The following is a 22,234-nucleotide window of genomic DNA, read 5'->3' on the forward strand; positions in this document are numbered from 1 at the left end:
GTCAGTATATCATTCTAATCCAGGCATGTTTCACTTATCCAACTATTTGTGGCAATTAAACTCAATTAACACAAAAATCTGATTTCCCTCATTTGTGATACTCCTGGCACATAAGCATAGTAATTCTTCTCTATAACCGGTCCTACTCATGCCACATCTCATCTGCATCTGCTAACTTGCTCACCTTCATTACCCTTTATCCAATACATTTCCATATCTTCAACTTCTCCCTATGTGTCCTAGGCCATTTCATTCTTATGTTGATCATCCTCATACATGCATTCATTACTGCTGCCAGAATTTGCTCTCCTTATATTGTATTTCCCTTACCTCCCCTGGTCCAGCTTACATTCCTGTTCTCATCTTGTCATCTACTCTCCTTTCCTTTCACACACACACACACACACACACACACACACACATGTTGGTCTCACTTCATCCACTCACCTGCTTGTTCACATAACCTCTGACTTCCTCTGATTCTTTGTTCACATCACTCCTTTCTTCCTTTGAGCAAGAGTCTCTCCAGTTGATTCATACCAAATCTGTTTAAATGCAATATATTTCTTTTATACAATTCCATTTGCCCATCAAATGTACTCTCACTTCAACAAACTGCACCCTTTTCTCCTCACATACTCTGATAACATGCTCTTACAAAAAGATAGTATGTTAGAGTTAAGTTAAGGGAATAATAAATCCCTCATTATTTCAAAGCCAAATACGAAACTCGAAGATTGAAATCTAAGAGTTTCATGCCGAAGAACTTCCGGTGAGTCCAAGCGTAAATCAACACCTGGTAGTACAACACTAGGGCAACTCAAATCAAAGGTGGAGCAAGCTTCGATCACTGTCCTTAATATTTTCTCATAATGTAAAACACACTGTTTTACCTCATAATGTAAAACATTACTGTTTTACATTATGAAGTAAGGTCACTACCCAGACCGGTTTCAACCTTTATTGAGGTCTCATCAGTGAGCAGGTAGACCTGGATAATACCAAGGTTTAAGTGAACCGAACTTACATACTTTTACTAGCCTCTTGGCTCTTGATTGTATTATGTTAGAGTGTTTGTATTATATATTCATTATATGTGTTCTTTTTAAATATTTTAAAATTATTTGCATTTATAGAGTTTTATAAAAGATGTTGAAGATTTTGAAAAAAGATTTTTGAATTGGATAATCGATTAGGTGATGCAATCTGTATGGGATGTATGGAATGTCCTGATGCTCGTACCACCTTTCAGGTATGTTCAGTATGTTTTTTTTTTTTCTAAATTAATAAAAGGAACATCTAAAAAGTTATTATTATTGTTATCATTTTCATGCCTCTGTGGACAATCATTGGAGGAGGTTCTCATTAATGATCACTATGTTTTTCAGATTAGCATACATTGAACTCAACTATTTGCTAAACTCACAAAACTCTTCAACATTGCACTCCACTTACAATTACTCTCCAAGTCAAAATTTTTTCCTTACATCCTCACACACAATGCCTTTATGTGCAACTTTCCAGGACAATCTCTTGTTCTGCTACATTCACAATGTGATTAATCTCCTCCATATTAACCCAGTAAAACCTCTCAGATGTATATGTATTTCTGTCACTCCTTTTCCTCCTATCTGCTAAGGTCTGTAGACTCCATCCTCTCAATCTATCCTTTTTCATAGCTTACATCGCAGAGTCTATTCATCTCTGTAGAATTTATACTAAAGAAATTTTTAAATACACAACAAACAAGAATGGAGAGAACAAGGGTTATCCCTGGAATCTGTATAAGAGCATGCATTGTTATCAAATATGTGAGCAGTAGAATTTTTGCTTGGAGAGTAGTGAAAGGGTGGAAATGGATTATTATAGATAGCTATAGAGTGCCTTGTAAGTGAATGAGTTCAAGAAGAATTGTAGGTATTGTATGAATAATGGCTAGTGTAGACCTATCACAATGAGCTCAGGACACCATGGAGCTGTCCAAGAAAATAGTAATAATAATAATAATTTTGCAAACCCAACTGGTTTTCAAAATGATTTGGGTGTGGTGTGATTAAGGGTTTGTTGAGTGGAACATTAATCTTGTTATTTCTGCTTACATGTATTCTTCTCATTCCACTGGAATGTTCATGCATTTCCCCAAATGCAGTGGGATGAGAAGAATCCCTTAAATTTATCTTTTATCCTTCTATGAACTTCTATAAATAAGGGATATATGTGATACAAGGCTGGTTATTATGGAAAGGTTAGGAGATAACTGGGAACTATAGTGTGGAAACAGGAGCTAAGTAGGAAGCATGTAGATGCTGTGTGGGCATTGATCAAGAGATATTTAACAGCAGAAATGTATGAGTGTATTTCAAAGGTAAAAAGGCTAAACAAAGGATAAAATGGATAAATGAAAAGATTAAGCATGAAATCTGGAAGAAGGAGAAAGTACTGTGGAAGCTACACAAGATGAATATTGGTAATTATCAGCTGCATGAAGAGTACAAAGAGCAGGCTAGGAAGGTGGCTTGGTTGGTAAAGGCAACAAAAGTAGAGTATGAGAAAAAATTAGTCCATCAAGCTAAGAAAAATCTTAGTGAGTTCTTTCAATATTTGGCCAGTAGAAGGTAAAATGACTGTGGGATGATGATGCTGGTTGATGATACTGACAGATTAGTAATCAATATGGAGGATAAACTTGAAGTATTCAATAATCAGTTTATCAGCATATATCATCCTCGTGAAGGCAACATCAGAAGAAGCTGGAGTGTCGAGGATATGGTGGAGGAGGGACTGATGGTAAATGAGCAGGAAGTATTTGAGGAATTAAGTTAATTTGATATTAATAAGGACATAAGACTTGACAATATATTGCCACATGTCTTGAGGGAATGCTCTATGGATTTAATGGCACCTTTGGCATAACTATTTAACATGAGTCTTGCAACAGGGAAAGTCCCAAAGGAATGGAAGGTGTTAAAAATTGTTCCACTTCACAAAGGGAGGGGGATAAAACTAAAGCTACAAATTATAGGCCAATCTGTGTATCTGGAGTTGTTAAGGTATTAGAGAGGTTGGTGAGGACTATGATTCAGAAGTGGGTTGATAATAGCAGTACTCCTTATAATGGTCAGCATGGGTTTGTTAGGGGGGGGGGGTTTCATGATTCAGCAATCTGCTTACATATTACAACACAGTGACAAATTCACTTGAAAAAGGAGATGCACATACAGTGGTATTCTTGGATTTTTCAAAGGCCTTTGAGATAATGCCACATGACAAGTAATTAATGCTGCATCAGCTGTCATGCAGAATAATCAGAGCCGCATTCAGGGCTTCAGGCAGAGGTTCCTATTCGAGAAGTATATTATAGTCTCCATCAAAAGTCAGTGATACTGTGAATGAGCAACACAGAATATAAGATTAATCTTAGAAAAGGAATTTTACATAGGCACATGAAATGTCTGGGGTTTACAGATGGGTACTCTTGAGATTGTCTGTAAAGAGATGGATGACATCTTGGGAATTATAAAGGCCAGATGGAATGGAGAAGGTCACTTCAAAAGACAGGATGGTAAGCTAATTATTTACTCAGGTGGTGACTCAAAACATCATGGGATAGCTGTGATACTGAAGACAGCTCAGGCAATAAGCCTTCTTGGTTATAACCCCATTAATGATAGGATATTTTCTATTAGACTTAAGGCTCAGATTCCCAGTGTGTCAATTGTGGTAGTTTATGCACCCCACACGGATATACCTGAAGAAGAGAGTGAGGAATTCTACGAAAACTTACAAACTATTTTGGACTGTCTACCAAGGAGAGACATACTGTACATCTTAGGGGACCTCAATGCAAAAGTGGGAAAGAGTATGAGAGTCAGGCCGGAGTGTGGCATGTTTGGTCTGGATGAATGTAACACCTGTGGTGAAAGACTGTTGTAATTTGCCCATGCTAACAGATTAGTTATTATTATTATTATTATGGGTATCTCCATGGAGTCAGTAGACTCATCGTGGGAGACCCAAACTAGCAAAACAATATCTGTCATATCTCTTCTTGAATTCATTTACAGACCAAGAGCTCACAACTAAGTCAGGCAATGAATTCCACTCATTCACCACCCTCCAAGCAAAAAACCTTGTTCTTACACCCTTGTTAACTACACTCTTCTTTAATTTCCAAGGATGACCTCTTATTCTTCCATCACTATAACACAGCTGAAACATTTCCCCTGCATCAATCCTATAAGAACCCTTCAGTAATTTAAATGTTTCTATCATATCCCCTCTTCTCCGCCTATCAACCAATCTCTGCAATCCACAAGCTCTCAATCTATCAATGTAGGGAGCATTTTTTACATCACTCACCAACTTAGTCACTCTTCTCTGAACCCTCTCCACAGCCTCCTCATATCCAAGGTATCCAGGTGACCAGACCTGAGCACAGTAATCCAAATGTGTCCTCTGAACTTAATCTCCCTATCTACCAACACCCCTAAGTCCCTAGCCTCATCAATCTCTTGGAGTACTGTTCCATCAATGTAGTACACAGCTGGTAATCTTTTATCCCAAAATGCATGACTTTACACTTTTCCACATTAAACTGACATCCATTATCATTTGCCCATTCTACCAGCTTATTTAAATCATCCTGCAAACTTTCAACATCAGCTTGATTTTTTATTGCACTACCCAACTTTGCATCATCAGCAAACAACTGAATATCTCCCTGTAAGCACTTTCCTATATCATTTATATACAAATTAAACAACAATGCCCCAAGCACAGAGCCCTGAGGCACACCACTGGTCACCTGCCTCATTCTGGACTCGGCTCCTCCATACACCACCTTATGGTATCTCTCCCTGAGCCATTCTCCTATCCATATCACCAATTTAGTATCTATTCCCATCTGCTCCAATTTGCATAATAGTGTTCCATGGGGTATCCTGTCAAACAGCTTAGCAAAATCCAGAAGTACCACTGTGTAGCCAGTTCCTTTGTCCAACTCAGGTGTCATTCTATTATGAAAAGTTAATAAATTGCTAAGGCAGGATCTACCTTTAACAAAACCATGTTGGCCTCCATCTATAGAGTATCATATCCTGATCCACCCATTCTTGAGTTTTGTCTTTAACCAACTTTTCCAATACTTTTACCACTACTCCTGATGGTGATTGGTCTGTAATTAACTACCACAGTTTTAGAGCCACCCTTATGCAAAGGAACCACTTTGCCTAACTTCCACTCCCTAGGGACCATACCAGAGTTCAAACTTAAATTAAATATCCAAGTAAGAGGGGTTAACAATTCATTTGCACATTATTCTTACCAATACCTGCTTCTAGAAACATCCACACGGACCTATACTTGGACATTTAACATTGATTGGTCAAGGCACCAGATTGATTACATCCTGGCTCTCCAGCAGTGGAAGACAAGCATCTCTGATTTGCATACTTGTCCTGGAGAAGATTGTGGTACAGACCATCAGCTAGTAAGAGCCAAAGTAAGACTAAGACTCCAAAAACTTCCAGGTCAGGCACATCCCACTAGATTCAATGTTAGAGTAATTCCTAGTGGATTCACAGAAGAAACATCAACTTGGCTGGATAATTTTTTGGAGACCAATGAGGAAAACTCACCAGAAATGCTTTGGGAAGGAGTCGAGGTGATCATACAGGATACAACGAAGAAGTATCTCAGCCCAATAAGAAAACCAAGAGACCCATGCATATCATATTCAACATGGAGAACTAATCAAAAGAAGATGGTTGGAAAAACAAGCAGACACAGGGACTGAAGAATACCAGAGATTACATAGAGAAATCAGAAGACCCATCAAGCAGGACAAGGAAAAGTTCTATACAGTCATACCTCGACTTACGCGAATCCCGAGTTACGTGGTTTCTTATATGTACGTGTTCCCATCACGCCTCACCACTAGTTGTATCTTTCCGGTGCCGGCCACATTCTCCAGTGTCGCACATGCTGTGAACAAGCACTAACGTGTTTCGCGCAGTCTCCATTCATACACAATTTTTATAGTCTACAAACCTTGTGATTGTTTAATGGTATGTTCTTGATAAAAATTTTATCACATAAAAAATAATAATGTCGCCTAAAAGAAGCAAGTCCGATTCTTCTACAGGTTGCAAGAAAAGAAAAACATTCAAAGCGTACTACACACGGCATTCGTTTGCAAGTCTGAATGAAGCTATGTGGCAAAATGAGCAACTGTCTGTTAAAGAGTTTGGAAACAGTTTAATGTTTTATATGCTGTAAGGATTATTGGAGATTCTTTGGGTGTCTCTGATATCAGAGACACCCTTCAGTAGCGAAGAGTCTCCAATATCAGAGACTCTTCTCTAATGAAGAGACAGAAACCTCAGATCCAGTTTTACCAGAAAAGCACATGACAATTGCAAAATTAACAGAGGATCTCAGCTTAATTAAGAAAGGTTTACAGATTTTGGAGGACATAGATTCTAACGAGGAATGAATTGTAGCCACAAGGCAAGGAATAAAAAAATCACTGGCTTGCTACGAAGAAATTTTGCATGACAAGAAAAAGACATTATGCCGTCAGATGAATCTATTAGATTTTATGACACCATCGACATTGAAATAACTCTTTTTTTTATATACGAAAAACTACAATTATGATTATATTTTTTAAAAAATATAGGTGTTTTTGTAAACCTTTGGTCCCAATTGTATGTTTGTATATATAAATTGCATGCAAAATTATACCACGAGTTACGCGAATTTGACTTACACGCTTTTCGTTGGTCCCACCGCATAACTTCGGGGTATCACTGTACTAATAAATGTGAAGAAATAGAGTTCCAGATGAGAAGGCATAATTATAAAAGGATGTTTTATTTAGTTTGTGACTTAAAGCACAAGTTTAAGCCTAAATCGAATGTCATCAAACACAGGATCATTACTAACAAAAGTTGGAAATCAAAAACAGATGGAAAGAATACTATGAGGAACTGTACAGCAGAGTGGATAAAGAAAATGTAGAGCCATCCCACAAAGAAAATTTTGATTTGGAACCTCCTCCACTTAGGCATGAAGTTGAAAGAGCAGTTAAGCAGCTTAACAGCAATAAGGCCCCAGGTGCAGATGAAATCCCAGCAGAGTTAATTAAGGCCATAGAGGATGGAGGCATAAGAGCATTTCATAAATTGATTACAAGGATATGGGAGATAGGATCATGGCCTAGAGACTGGAAGAAGTCAGTTTTCATACCACTGCATAAGAAAGGGGATATGAATGCATGCAAGAATTATAGAACTATTAGTTTGATATCACATGCAAGCAATATTTTTATTAAAGATCATGCTAAATAGGATTGAGGCCAAAATTGAGGCAGAGATGCCCGAGGAACAAGCAGGTTTTAGGAAAGGTAAAGGCACCAGATATCAGATCATTTGCCTTAGATAGATCATAGAAAAATATAAAGAATTTAGGCTCCCTCTGGTAATGTGTTTCTTACACTACCACTACTCTAAAGCTTTTGACTGTGTTCAGCATGTGAAACTGTCAGAAGTAATGAAAAGAATGGGTTTTCCTCAACATAGCCCTACAAGAGGATTTGAATAAGCTAGTTAGATGGGCAAAGAATGGGTGTGTCAGTTTAATGCAGCAAAATGTAAATTCTTGAGTTTTGGGACACATTGATGAGATGCTGCATACTCTATGGGAGGAGTTAAACTGGAGGAAGTAGGGGAGACAAGGGATCTGGGTTTGATGATTGATAGAAACCTGATTAGGGGATATATTGCAAAAGTAGTGAAGGTAACCCAGAGGATTGCTGCAATAATGAGAAGGACACTGACCTGCAGAGATAAAATGGTTATCATTCCGTTGTATAAGACTCTGATCAGACCACACTTAGACTATTGTTCTTGGATCTGGTCCCCAGGATTTGAATTGGATAAATTAACTGTGGAAAGGATAGAAAGGCAGATAACAAAGATAGTTTCAGGACTGTACAATGTTAGTTATTAGGATCGGCTGAGGGAGTGTAGACTGCAGAGTTTGGTGGATAGAAGGAGAGGTGATATGATTGAGACTTTTAAACTGTTGAAAGGTGGTTACAGGGTTGACACTTGGGAGTTCTTTTGCTTGGTTGAAGAGCAGGTAGAAGGCATGACAAGGGGACCATCCCTGGAAGTTATGAAAGGAAACTGTGAGAAAGAGGGTGAGGAGTGGTTTCTTTGCGTGGAGGGTGGTTGAACCATGGAATGCATTGCCTGATGGAGTAGTGAGAGCGAGAACGGTCAATGCATTTAATGAGTGGTATGATAGACTTTTTGTTTCCTAGGAGGGACTTCCCTCGATGAGTTTTGATAGACTTGTGTTTCTTAGAAAGGACCTCCCACGATGAGTCTTTTGACTCCATGGAGGCCTGAATAACAATAACAACAATAATAATAATAATACTAACAGGTTGATAGCCAACTTGTATAAGGAGAAAGAAGCCATGGTAAGAACAGGTGTTGAATTGACTGACTAGCTTCAAGTTGGAAAAGGAGTTAGGCAAGGATGTTTACTTTCTCCTCACTTGTTTAGTATATATGCAGAGGACATCAAGCGTGAAGCATTGGATGAGCTCAGGACAGGAATTAGGGTAGGAGGTAGATTGATCAGTAATCTGAGGTATGCTGATGATACAGTACTCCTTTGTAATGACATGGATGAACTAGGACTAATTATTGACAAAGTTAACAAGATCAGTAATAACAGAGGACTTCAACTCAATCCTAGCAAGACAAACATCATGGTTCTCAAAGGAAAAAGAAACAGAGAAGCTCTTGAGAAACAAGTATACCTTAATGGAGAAAGAATTGAGGAAGTCAGCAAGTTTGGGTATCTGGGATTCATTATTAATGTGAAGAATTGCTGTTCAGAAGATGTCAGAAAAAGGCTAAAACACCAGTCTGAGACCTGTCTAAAATCTGGAAGGATGGATCTATCTCCATGGGAACAAAGTTGAGGATTTTGGATGCAGTTGTTTTTCCAACAGTGACTTATGGATGTGGGACTTGGAACTTAAAGAAGTCAGATAAGAAACGGATATCTGCTTTTGAGATGTGGTGTTACAGAAGGCTGTTGAGGATATCATATACTGAAAGGCGTACTAATGAATGGGTGTTAGACAAGATTAGTAGAACATTAAGGCTCCTTAAGGATATTGACAAAGGAAAGTTGAGATACTTTGGACACATAGAAAGGATGGAAGGAGGACTTCTCAGAACAGTAATAGAAGGTAAAGTTCCTGGAAAAAGATGCAGGGGTAGACCATCAATGAGATGGATGAATGGTGTGTGTGGAATGACTGATTTTCAGAGAGTTGAGGCCATCAGAAAAGCAAAGCAAACAACAGGACTACATGGCGAGGCCTGGTATGGAACATCACCGAGCATTGGAGTGACCATTCGGCATCGGTAGATACCCAGTGAATATAGTAGTCGTGAGCAAGCACTGCATCCATCTTGCGCAAATCTTTTTCATTTGCAATTCTTCATGCAAAATACACATTCTTTTGAAATGCCTATAGTCTCAGCAATTTCACACACTTTGACTCGCCGGTCATTCTCTACCATAATGTGCACTCGATCAATGATTTCTGTTGTTGCTACACTTTTTGGACGTCCTTCATGTGGATCATCTTCAAGGCTGGTACGGCTGTGTTTAAACTCGACAGCCCATTTCTTAATTATCGAAAACGAAGGAGAAGAGTGCCCATAAACTTTTATGAACTTCGAATGAATTTCTTTTTGAGTTAAACCTTCTTTTACAATACTCAATACTCAATTTTATCTATTTCAAACGATACAGACAGAGTTGGGTTGACAACAGTGGTTATAATCTTTGATGGAAAGCATGGATTTGCTAAAGGGAGGACATGCTTTAGTAATCTACTTACTTATTACAATAAAGTGACTGCTTCCTTGGACAGAGGAGAAGGATACACAGTAATATACTTGGATTTCACAAAATCTTTTGATAGAGTACCTCATGATAAGTTGACAGTCAAACTAGAGCAGATGGGGTTGGATATTAGATTAGTGCATTGGATTGTAGACTGGCTATCTGATAGGTATCAACAACTTGTGTACAGGGGTGTGATATCCAGGAAAAGGAAAGTCACTAGTGGAGTGCCTCGGGGGTCTGTTTTAGGGTCATTACTATTTAACTTGTATATTAATGATATTGGCGAAGATTTGGATGGAGATATTCTGTTGTTTGCAGATGATGCAAAGTTGGGATGAACCATAAAGAGTAGTGAAGATGTTGTGGCCTTGCAAGAAGACTTGAATAAATTGAGTGATTGGGCAAGCAAATGGGGATGTGAGTTCAATGTTGTAAAATGTAAGGTTTTATAATTTGGAAAACAAAGATTGGATGCAGAATTTATGCTTGGTGAGAATATATTGTTGGAAGTAGAGGAAATAAGAGATCTGGAGGTGATAGTGGATAAGGATCTTAAATTTCGAGGGGACATTGCCAAAATTATGAAGACAACACAAAGACTTTTGGGAATAATGCAGAGATCACTGACATGTAGAAGTAGGGAGATTCTTGTTCAATTGTATAAGGCTTTGATTAGGCCACACATGGACTATTGTGCCCAGATTTGGTCACCTGGTTTTCAGAAGGATGAAGAGATGTTGGAAAGGGTCCAAAGGCGACTGACTAAGGTAGTTTCTGACCTCTGGAATGTGGAGTATGAGGAAAGATTGAAAAGATGTAATTTGCAGAGTCTAGTGGAGAGAAGGAAGAGGGGAGATATGATAGAGACCTACAAGTTGGTAAGGGGTTGTTATAGGATCAATGGTGGAGAAGTTCTACAGAGAATAGTGGGAGATCAGGGGAGAACCAGAGGTCATCCCTGGAAACTGTGTAAAGAGGGTGTGAGTAGGGGAGTGAGAGGCAGGTTTTTTCGTGCAGAGTTGTGAGTGATTGGAATGCCTTGCCTGAGAGTGTGGTGTCTGCAAGGAGTTTGAATGTGTTTAAGATGTGGTATGATGAGATGTGTGTGAGATAAAAGGACCTCCTAGATGAGTCTTTGACTCCATGAGGTCTTGTTTAATAATAATAATAATAATAATAATAATAATAATATGCAATATTACATGTGTGATAATATTAGGTAACTTAGTTATAAGAGTCTGAGAATAGATGTACGTATAGAAGTGAGAAATTTATGTCAAGTAAGGGACTATAACATAGAAATTTTGGATGTGATTAATTAAGTAAAGGGAACCCAGACTCTTTTAAGATTAAGGATTTGATTAACATGTATACTTGTGTTTCTGCCATAATAAATGTGTTTCTTTATATACAATCAAATGAGTTTGTCATCCTTTCTGCGGATTGAGCTACCGTTTGAAAACTTACGTACCGTGCATTAAGGGTGAAACCAATAGTGATATAAGAATCGGGACCACGACTGCATGCCTCATGATCCCTATATTTTCTTTACGTATTCTTGGATAATGTATCAGAGTTTAGTTGCTGGCTGGTGCAGTCTTTAATCAATACAAATTTGTCGGCAAACAATATCTGATATTAAGTGATACAAAAAATTTATGTTAACTGTAAAGTTAGAGTTAAGACAGTTAGAGATATAACAATAAGGCAGTCACATGGTCACACAGACCACAGCATACAGAGAATATAAAACAACAAACATATAACAATGGCGCAGTCGACAGGATGTGCTGAAAGAGATTAATTTGCACACCAAAGTGGTCTCAATCCCAGAAACAAACTCAGTTGTGAAAGGTATAATAGTGAAATTAAGTTTTTTTTTTTAGATTTATCTGAATTTGAGCTGTGGTAATCAGAGAGCGTAAGTATGTCCCTACCCAATACGACCACCAAGATGAGCGACCCAGAGTTCTTTAGGACCATAAACCCCCAACCAATTTTCCCTCAATTCTCTGGTGAAGATTCTGATGATGTGGGGGCTTATTTTGAATATGTAGAAGAACTTAGGAAAATAGGGAGATGGAGTGACTTCCAGTTACTCATTTTGCTTCGCAGGAAGTTAACTGGAAGGGCAAAAAGCTACTTCTACTCCTCTCCCCTATTGAAAAATACAATGGACTACCAGAGGTTTAGGCAAATTCTAACCTCACATTTCTCAAAGACCAAGACAGTGGGGCCTAACCTCTGGAAGCTCCAAAGTATAAGGCAAAAGGAAAAAGAAAGTGTAAATGAGTATTACAACAGGTTACTCATGTGTGCTAACACACTAAGTGTACAGGAGGAGGAGAGACGACATCTAGATTGGACAGTATTTCAAGAATTCAGAGCAAGCCTGAGACAGGAATTGAAGGAGGTGGCGTTTGCAAAAAACATATTCAACCTGAAGGAATGCATTAATGCCACCACAGAAAAAGAGCAACTGCTTGGGGACATCTACCCTGCCTCCACTGCAAACTATGTAAACGTAGTGAATGATAGTAAAGAAAATAATAGGTGTTTGAATCAAAGAAAGGAAGGGAGAGAAAAGGAAGTAGAAAAGTGCCAAGAAGTACAAGAAGGCATAGAAAGAAACAAAGTGAAATCTGTTTGTAAGATCGATAGTGCCACGTGTAACCTCAACGAAGTCCACTCCTTAATCAAAATGGAGGTTGAAAAACTTCAACAACCACTCATGGAATGACTTGACTTAATAGCAAGCCAGTTAATGGAAAATCGTACTAACAGCAGGAGTTCTCAAGTGATCCCGGAGGAGGAAGTAACAGATCTCATAAGACAAGAAGGAAATAAGTTACAACAGCCAGTACTTGACAAATTAGAATCCCTAATGGACAGGTTAGCAAAAATGTCTATCCAATGTGGCTCGAGCCCTCCTTTGTCTGTAGACGGAGAGGTTAGATGAGATTTCTGACGTGAAAACCCGAGATGTTATCGTTGTAACAAACTAGGACACATTGCCCGCAACTGTTTTACCACACAGGGAAACCCAAGGGTTAGGCACCAACCTGAAACCACATCTTACGTCTGTGCCAAACAGTTTGAAAAGGGAAAGGAAAACCTCACAGGTATGAAAATAACAACGAGAATAGGCAGGAAGGGTTTAGACGCACTCTTAGACACAGGATCCCAGGTTTCCACTATATCTGAAAACTGCATCAGGGAACTGAGTACATTCATAAAAATGAGAACTAAGAGACTGAGGAAGCCAATTAGACTATTAGGGATATCACCCCCTGTGATTTATGCCCGAAGGCAGGTAAGGTTAAGGATAGAATTGGTAGGACTAGGCCTACATGCATGACATAACTTCCTTGTACTGCCCAGAAACGCGTGCCCACACGTGGAAATGATTTTAGGTGAGGATTTCCTGAAGAAACATGGTTTTTCCTCTAACTATCCCAAAGCAACTGTGCTGTTCCATGGAGGAAAGAATGATTCAAAGAACAATCAAGAACTTGTAAGCAGAGGAGTAGAATCAGAAAGCATAATTGAAAGTCAGAACACACGTCATAATGAGCAGCATATTCAGACCAAAGGGACACCTACAGATATCATGCCATTACAAAAGGGTAGTGTGGAAAACAGAAAGGTATCACCCCACCGAGGAGAACTGAGAGAAAAAATTCCTTCGGGAGGGACCTCTAATAAGAAAAAAAAAAAGGGGAAACAAAGGGGAAGAGGGCAAAGAAATTTTGTAATAACTTAGTTAAGAAAAAATTTTAATTAAAGGGGGGGGCCTTTGTTGTGTTGGAAAAAAAATGATGAGTCGCCTTTTTTCCCATCCAACATTAAGTTATCTCAGAAGGAGTGGATAAGGACATGCTTATGCCTCTGGATGGGAAATGTACCGACTAATGTCCCAAGAACATGTAAATATCCAAGTGTGTAAGCTCTGAAGAATGTTAAAATAACCCATGAGTTTAATAGAGAATAGTTGTAAATGAATTAGAATATAAAATCATGTATAAATTGCCAAGTAAATATGTATAAGCTAGAGCATGTTTTAAGCCATGTAAAAACAGTCCGTGGCTACGGCGTCCAATCGGCAGTTGCCGTATGCGTGACGACACCGCCGAGTGAGGGAGCTGTTTTGAGGTATAAAGGTTTCGGCAGGGATTCGAATCGCTCTCTTGTCTCTTGTCTCCGGGTTTCATCGGCACCTAGTTCCTGTCGGAGAGCCGTGTAGAGTCTGCCGCCACGTGTAGCAAGAATCCCCCCTTGCTATGTATGCTACATGGGCCAAGGCTGCAACTACAATGTATTCAGATCCATAAGAAGAAAGAGCCACTGATGAAATCAACGTCAGTGTTCAAATCTATGTATGAGTGTTTTCAGTTTGTGTGGAAACAAAGGAATAGCAAGGCCACCATCAGTGAAGACACTGTAAGCAGACCAGTATATCCAGTTCAAGGCAAGAACGGTAAGCGTAAGATTTTCTTATGTTAAATGTTGGATTAAAGTAACCGTGGGGTAAGGAATCAGAAGTTAAGGAAACATGCTATTTCCGTGTGGTGGTATAAGAACAGTCTGCGATTTGGACACTTTTGTTTGCAGTTGAGAAGAAAGCATATTAGGCTCCAGGCGAACAGGAGGCCGAGGCCCGAACTGTTTGTGTGATGTAGGAACAGTAATATTATATGGTCAGAACGAAATTAAATGTTAGCTAAAAATTTTGGAGGGAGGATTAAGTAATAATAAGAAGTATTACCCTAGAGAAGTTCATGTCAGAATTATTGAGTTGTCTTGTGTATATATGCAATATTACATGTGTGATAATATTAGGTAACTTAGTTATAAGAGTCTGAGAATAGATGTACTTATAGAAGTGAGAAATTTATGTCAAGTAAGGGACTATAACATAGAAATTTTGGATGTGATTAATTAAGTAAAGGGAACCCAGACTCTTTTAAGATTAAGGATTTGATTAACATGTATACTTGTCTTTGTGCCATAATAAATGTGTTTCTTTATATACAATCAAATGAGTTTGTCATCCTTTCTGCAGATTGAGCTACCGTTTGAAAACTTACATACCGTGCATTAAGGGTGAAACCAATAGTGATATAAGAATCGGGACCACGACTGTATGCCTCATGATCCCTATATTTTCTTTAAGTATTCTTGGATAATGTATCAGAGTTTAGTTGCCAGCTGGCGCAGTCTTTAATCAATACAAATTTGTCGGCAAACAATATCTGATATTAAGTGATACAAAAAATTTATATTAACTGTAAAGTTAAAGTTAAGACAGATAGAGATATAACAATAAGGAGTCACATGGTCACACAACGTTCGCTTGGTTTAACAGTGGGAAGGAGTCCTGACAAGGGGGCCATCCCTGGAAGTTACGAAAGGAAACTGTGAGAAAGAGGGTGAGGAGTGGTTTCTTGGCATGGAGGGTGGTTGAACCATGGAATGCATTGCCTGATGGAGTGGTGAGAGCGAGAATGGTCAATGGATTTAAGGAGTAGTATGATAGACTTTGTGTTTCCTAGGAGGGACCTCCTTCGACGAGTCTTGATAGACTTGTATTTCTTAGAAAGGACCTCCCACGACGAGTCTTTTGACTCCATGGAGGCCTGAATAATAATAATAATAATAATAATATAAAAGTTAGCAGTTGGGGATAGGGGGGATAGTAGATTCTCTCTTATGCAGTGGCACTATTTTTCCTTCTTTCAACTGTTCTGGGACTGTTCTTATGCCAGGCTTGTTGTACAACCAAATCAAGTTACAGCCAGCTCTTTTGCACATTCCCTTAATATACACAGTGATATATCATCCCATCATGCAGTCTTATTAATATCAAGATTATTTAAAATTCTAAACACCTGCCATTCTTGTACTGTCAATTTACATTATGGAAAATTATGGAGACAACTACCGTGTTAGAGCAAAACTTTAGTTTAATATAAGCCAAAATGAACACTCGACGTTTCGGCCTTCATACCAAAAAAATGTTAGCCTTGCTTACAAATTGCATCAGGTCCGGTTACTTCAAATTTCAAGATAATATATACAAACAAAATCATGGACTAGCTATGGGTAATCCTTTATCTCCGGTTCTTGCAAATATTTACTTAGAAGATTTTGAAACCAAGGCTATCTCTTCCTTTATTTTAACACCTAAAGTTTGGAAACGTTATGTGGATGATGTCTTCATTGTTTGGAGCCATGGACATGAATCCCTTATGGTTTTCCTCGAACATCTCAATAGCCGACATCAAAGTATTAAGTTTACTGCTGAGCTTGAAACGGATAATTCCTTGCCTTTTCTTGATGTCAAACTGACTCGCTCTTCTGGAAAACTAAAAATATCGATATATAGAAAACCCACACATACCAACAGATATCTGCACAGTCAGTCCCATCATTTCCCTCCTCATAAGCTTGGAATAATTTCCACCTTGGGACATAGAGCCCGTTCTCTTCTTGATGATCCAAATGAACTGCTTACAGAAATAAACCATCTGAAAACTTCTTTCGAAGTTAATGGATATTCCAAGAAAATCATTAACAAATTCCTTCTTAATCCTCCTAGACATCACTCAGAAGAAACAAATAGATTCAAAAGCAATATATCTATTCCTTACATAAGTACTGTTTCACATAAATTAGCTAAAGTTCTAAAAAATACAATATCAGAACCTTGTTCACTCCACTTCCAAAGATCCGTTCCTTAATTAGCCACCCAAAACCTTGTCATCATCAACTCAAATACCCTGGCGTATATAAAATATTATGTGACTACGATATTCCTTATTTCGGGCAGACAGACAAATCTGTCGAAATGCGTATGGAAGAACACATGAGAGACATTACTTACAAGAGACAGCGAGCAAGTGCATTATCAAGTCATATCCTTTTCTTGGCTAATCCTAATGGTGATAACCAAAGTCACAAAGTCTGCTGGGAAAAATCTACAAACATCTTCCGTTGCAGTGACGAAATAGAGAGAAAAATTGTGGAATCGAGAGAAATCATCTTCAATCCTGTTCATCTAAATAACAACTTAAGCTACAACCTCCCAGATAGTCATTCAGCTGTAATCGTGTACTGGCGTTCACGTGATGCAGCAAGCACGCACTCTCCCAACAATGCACAAATGAAAGAACAGCTTCAAATACAACTACAACGTTTTCATGCTAATTATGTATAAAGACTGTCTATGTTGTTCATAGTCTTTTAACCCTCAATGTTTAGTGTTTTTTCTTTTATAATGTCACCTGAAGAAGGCTGTTACAGGCCGAAACTAGTAGTGTATTTATATTAAAACCTTTTTAATTAAATCTCGGTTCTAGTCATTCAATTTTTTCATAAAATATATATATATACATATATATATATATATGATTCACACACAAAAGGCCACAAGATCTACAGTGCCATGTGTGGGCAAAAAGAATAGAAGAGAGGAGAAGTCTGTTCACATTTTTCTTGAACAGCTGAGTGTTGTAAGAAGGCAGAGTTGGGGACACTGTTCCATAGGACAGAAGTAGATGGAATGAAAAAGAAGGCAGTGAAGTTGGTTCAGTGAATTTCAAAATGGGCTGTAAAAGGGTGTTGGTTAGCAGTGGCTCTTGCTTTAATGATTTTGGACGAGAGTGGAGGAATAATAGTGGCCAATTCAGCAGAGCACTGTCCACGAAAGTATCTATAGGGCTCTATAGAGGCACAAGGCCGAAACTGAATTTTTGTGAAAGAGAGAGAGAGACTGAAGTGGGTTTGTGAGAGAGCAATCATTAATTAGCCAGATTACCCTCTTCTGGGTAGAATTGAGCAATCTTAGAGAGAATTTTGGTGCATCACCCCAAATATGAGAGCAATATTCCATGGCTCGGCAGATTTGGTCTTTGTATAGAGTTAGCAGCTGTGAAGTTGTGAAGTAGTGTTTTGTACAAAAAAATACACCAAGTTTTTTGGCAGCTGCACAAAAGCTATAGTTGAAATATGGTTTTGCCAGGAAAGATTAGATGTAGAGTTCAGTCCAAGAAGAGAAATCTGATCATGTTTGGATATCTCAGTATTACTGAAAGTAAGGATGAAGGAGGGATGTGAACTCTTTCTTGCAAGAGATCAGAGAGAACTGAGTTTTGGTGGTATTGAAGCTTACAAGGTTGTCTTTGCCCCACTGGGATATTGCTAGGAGATCTGAATCCCTGGTCATGTTATTAGACCTTTAGGATTCTAATACTTGAGCACTAATGGTTTTGTCAAATGAAAAGTAAGAATGAAGTGTATTGTCTTCAGCAAAGCTATGAATAGGAATGGAAGTTTGTGAGAGCAAGTCATTTATATACAAGAGGAAGAGACTAGGTGAAAGAACAGAACTCTGGGGTACCCCTGCATTGGTGGAGAAATCCGAAAAGAGTAAACTATCCACCATTACTCATAGCGAGCAACCAGTGAGAAAGTTGGCAATAACAGTTGCAGAGTGAGGAATGCAGACCATAGGATGTTAATTAGGTGAGTAGGTCCCTGTGCCAAACCTGATCAAATGCCTTTGAAATGTCAAGGGCATCCACATGAGTTTCTCCAAATTTCTCCATGGCCTGATTCCATAGGTGGGTTGTGAAAGCAAGATGATCAGCTGCAGATTGCGAATGGCAGAATCCATACTGCTGGCCATTGATTAGTTGCTATGACTCTAAATGAGTCAAAAGCTGGTTGTTAATTGCGAATGGCAGAATCTATACTGCTGGCCATTGATTAGTTGCTATGACTCTGAATGAGTCAAAAGCTGGTTGTTAATGACCTTCTCCATAATTTTTGAGAGAACCGAAGTGAGAGCAATTGGATGGTAGTTCATTGGTTGACTTTTATCACCTTTCTTTGGCTGGATGTGGACCTGTTTCCATGTTGTAGGGTAGATGCCAGTTGAATAGGAGAGATTGATACAGGATAGGTGTTAGTACTGGTGCACAGTTTTTTAACACAATAAGTGGGATACCATCAGGACCAGATACCTTGTTGGTGTTCAGGTTATTAAGGACTCTTGAGATTTCTTTTTGTTGGAAGACTATGGGAGACATGAAGGAAGCTGTTCTTTGTGGAGTAGAGAGAACTTTGCCCAGCTCATCAATGTAGGAATTCGAAGTGAAGAGTGAGGCCAGTAAGTTGATATTTATGTTTTGTTAAGGTGACTATCAGAAGGTGAGAGTGGTGGAAACCTGGATGGGCAGAAATTGCACCCAATGGCCTTTACAAGGGATCAGAAAGAGTGACTGCGATTTGGCCAGGAGGCAAGTTTGCACCATTTGGCCCTTTCAAAGACTGACTTGGTGTCTTTTGCAACTGTTGCAAGCTGCAGTATAGGCAGAGAAGGCAGTTGGAATTTTGGTCTTGAGCCAACTGTGGTAAACAGAGGTGTTTTTTCTTTTACAGCATTGGCACACTTTTTTGAGAACCAAGGCTTCGATGATGGTTGAGAATTTGGAGTGGAATAAGGGATGAATGCCTTCATTCCTGTGAGGATGATTTCTGTTATTTGGTCAGAGCAGGTGTTTGAATCAGAAGAACTGAAGCTGTAGTCAGACCATGGGAAGGAGGAATAGAAGTCACAAGAATAGAAGTCTTATTCCGCCAAAAGGACATGAGACTGTAGACTGATGGGTGAAGGTTGTTCTGTGGGAAAAGCAACTTTTATGAGATTGTGGTCTGTGTTTCCAAAAAGAGAACCAACAACCACAGTATACCTGGAAGGGGAGCTTGTTAGGAAGAGGTCAGGTGTGTTGGCAAATTATAGGAGTTTGTCTGGTATTCCGGTAAGAAAATTAACGATCTGAGATGGGTCATTGCTGATGGCAAACACTTCAGCATCCTTGCCTGCTTGATTGGCGAAACTGGAGAAGGTCAGTCAATATGAGTTGGGGACATTGAAGTCCCTAAGAAGGATGACCTCACTATTGGGGTCTTTAGACTGCAGAAAGTCAAGCTTTAGAGAGAGAGAAAGTTGAAGCCTTCAGAGCGGTTGATGCAGTTTGGAGAGTGATAGAGGGAGCATGTGAAAAGGGCAGGTTGATTTGGTAGAGAAATTTTGAGCCAAAGCAGATCAAACAGTGGGTATTCAAGGATTTGCAGTTTCTGGCATGGTATGTCAGTTCTGATGAATACACAAGTGCCCCCTCACCCCTCTTTAGCAGAAAGAGCTGTGCAATGTGTAGTTTGGGCAGTTGAGGTTCTGAAAGGAATAGTACTTCTGGTTTAGATGACTGTAAGTGATGGTGCATATTGTTTATATTGCTGTTTAGGTCATGGATGTTGGTGAAGTGGATGTGGAAGTTTTTTGGGGGGGGAGGGGGAAGAATTAGTATTTGTGGGTTGTTTGTAGGATTTCTGTTGTCTTTTATGATTTTTTTTGGTTGGATTCTTGATGTTTTCTAGGTTTTTTTTTTTTTTTTTACTACTTTGTGTGGGAGAATTTTTGAGATCTGCAGTAGAAATGCATTTCTTGTCTGCGCGGTTAGCCTAGTGGCTTTGCGCTTCATAACCATATGCCTGGGGAAGGAGTATCCTAGGTTTGATTCCCGTCAATGACGTGAGGAGCTTAAGGATCTTCCTCAGCCATAGCCAAGTTAGCCGGTCTTCGGCGTGGACAGCAGGGTTTATTCCGCCAGTTTATCTGGTGTTTTTCATCCTGCAAGCAGACAAACCGGTCTGAGGACACACGGATTACAGTCAGCAATACTGACCCAGCCATAGGTCTGATTCATCAGCCTATGCCGGTTCCGGAGACCGGATAAAATTTGGCAGGACTAGATGATACTGCGTTCCTCCCGTAAAAAGGGGGAACGCAGTATCATCACACGAAATTTATTTAATGCATTTCTTTTGGTTGTGGTTCATTGTGTTTGGTGAGGAAGAGATAAAAAAAAAAAAGAAGTGGGGCATGCAGTGAGAGGTGACAGACTCACAAACATACTGCCCACATAGAGGAGAGTCAGTCTCTTGTCCATACATGATTGCAGGATTTGTCACTAGCTGATCAGGAAGCCTCCAGGTTTGTTACTACCTCATGTGGTCCCATGTACTAACCAGTGGCAGGCCTGCAGAACCGTTTTACTGCTATACCCTTGAATGGTAGAGGGTCCGAGCCCCTACAGTGAGATTGGTATGTCATTGAGGTTATCACTCTCACTGCATGTGGGAAGAGTGGGGGGGGGACAGGTTAGATTGAATGTAATACTGTAAAGTTATTCAAAAATAATATTATGCTGGGAGGTAGATTAATTCCCAAAATTGCAGTAATCAAATAATAGTTTAAAATTTCAGAATAGTAATTAAATAATGGGTATTTCTCTCACTTTCTATGCATGGCTATGTAGCTTTGTGTGTGTGTGTGTGTGTGTGTGTGTGTGTGTGTGTGTGTGTGTGTGTGTGTGTGTGTGTGTGTGTGTGTGTGTGTGTGTGTGTGTGTGTGTGTGTGTGTGTGTGTGTGTGTGTGTGTGTGTGTGTGTGTGTGTGTGTGTGTGTGTGTGTGTGTGTGTGTGTGTGTGTGTGTGTGTGTGTGTGTGTGTGTGTGCGTGCGTGCATGCGTGCGTGCAGCATGTAATTTATTTTATTATGTTTTTTAAAGCTTGCAAAAAGGTTTGATATCCAGCTACATCGTCCTGTTGTGAAAGCAAAATTTGTAACATGCCATTCATACATAATATCCAAGGTGGTTGCTGAATTGAATCTTACAAAGAATCTCCTTGCTCAACATGAGGCTTCTTGGAATATTACAGGAAAAGGTGCCGTGTATAGATGTGTTCCTCCTGTTTCAGGTGCTCTTCAGTGGATAAGCCATCTTAAAGAGAGGATTACCATATCTATTAATACACTGGAGGTTTATGTGTAAGTATACATTATTTAATTCTGAATAATTTAAAGCAAGAGATATCCATCCATCCTGTGGAAGAATAAATACAGTTGGAAAGTTTCTTTTTTATTGAGATATTAAAAGTCAATTTGAATTTCCTCAGAATATTATTTCTTAAAAGAAAAAAAAAATGACATTTCCACAACATTACATACACTTGCACTTCTGATTTAACTTTAGCAATTAAAATTTAGTCTTCATTATTATACAAGGCATTCATTAGACCTAGTGTTTTATGTGTAGCAGAAACTTGGAGCATAATAGACCAAGATGCAAAAGCATTGCAGATCTTTGAAAATAAAATCCTCAGAAAAGTCTATGGACCTGTAAGAGATAACACAACAGGTGAATGGAGAAGAAGACATAATCCAGAACTAT

At 39.0% G+C, this 22,234-nt stretch overlaps 1 protein-coding gene across 1 annotated transcript in view; it reads left to right on the forward strand.

Moving 5' to 3' along the window:
• Positions 1-22,234, forward strand: part of LOC150097118 (dynein beta chain, ciliary-like) — a 225,437-nt gene that overhangs the window by 152,843 nt on the left and 50,360 nt on the right. Inside the window, exon 9 of the mRNA XM_090407588.1 lies at positions 21,572-21,831. Within this exon, the coding sequence (XP_090263714.1) occupies positions 21,572-21,831 (260 nt within the window). The remainder of the gene's footprint in view (positions 1-21,571; positions 21,832-22,234) is intronic.

Source organism: Typopeltis vanoorti, chromosome 17 (assembly GCF_054136105.1).
Source record: "Typopeltis vanoorti isolate ZY-2024b chromosome 17, IOZ_Tvanoo_1.0, whole genome shotgun sequence".
Taxonomy (NCBI): domain Eukaryota; kingdom Metazoa; phylum Arthropoda; class Arachnida; order Uropygi; family Thelyphonidae; genus Typopeltis; species Typopeltis vanoorti.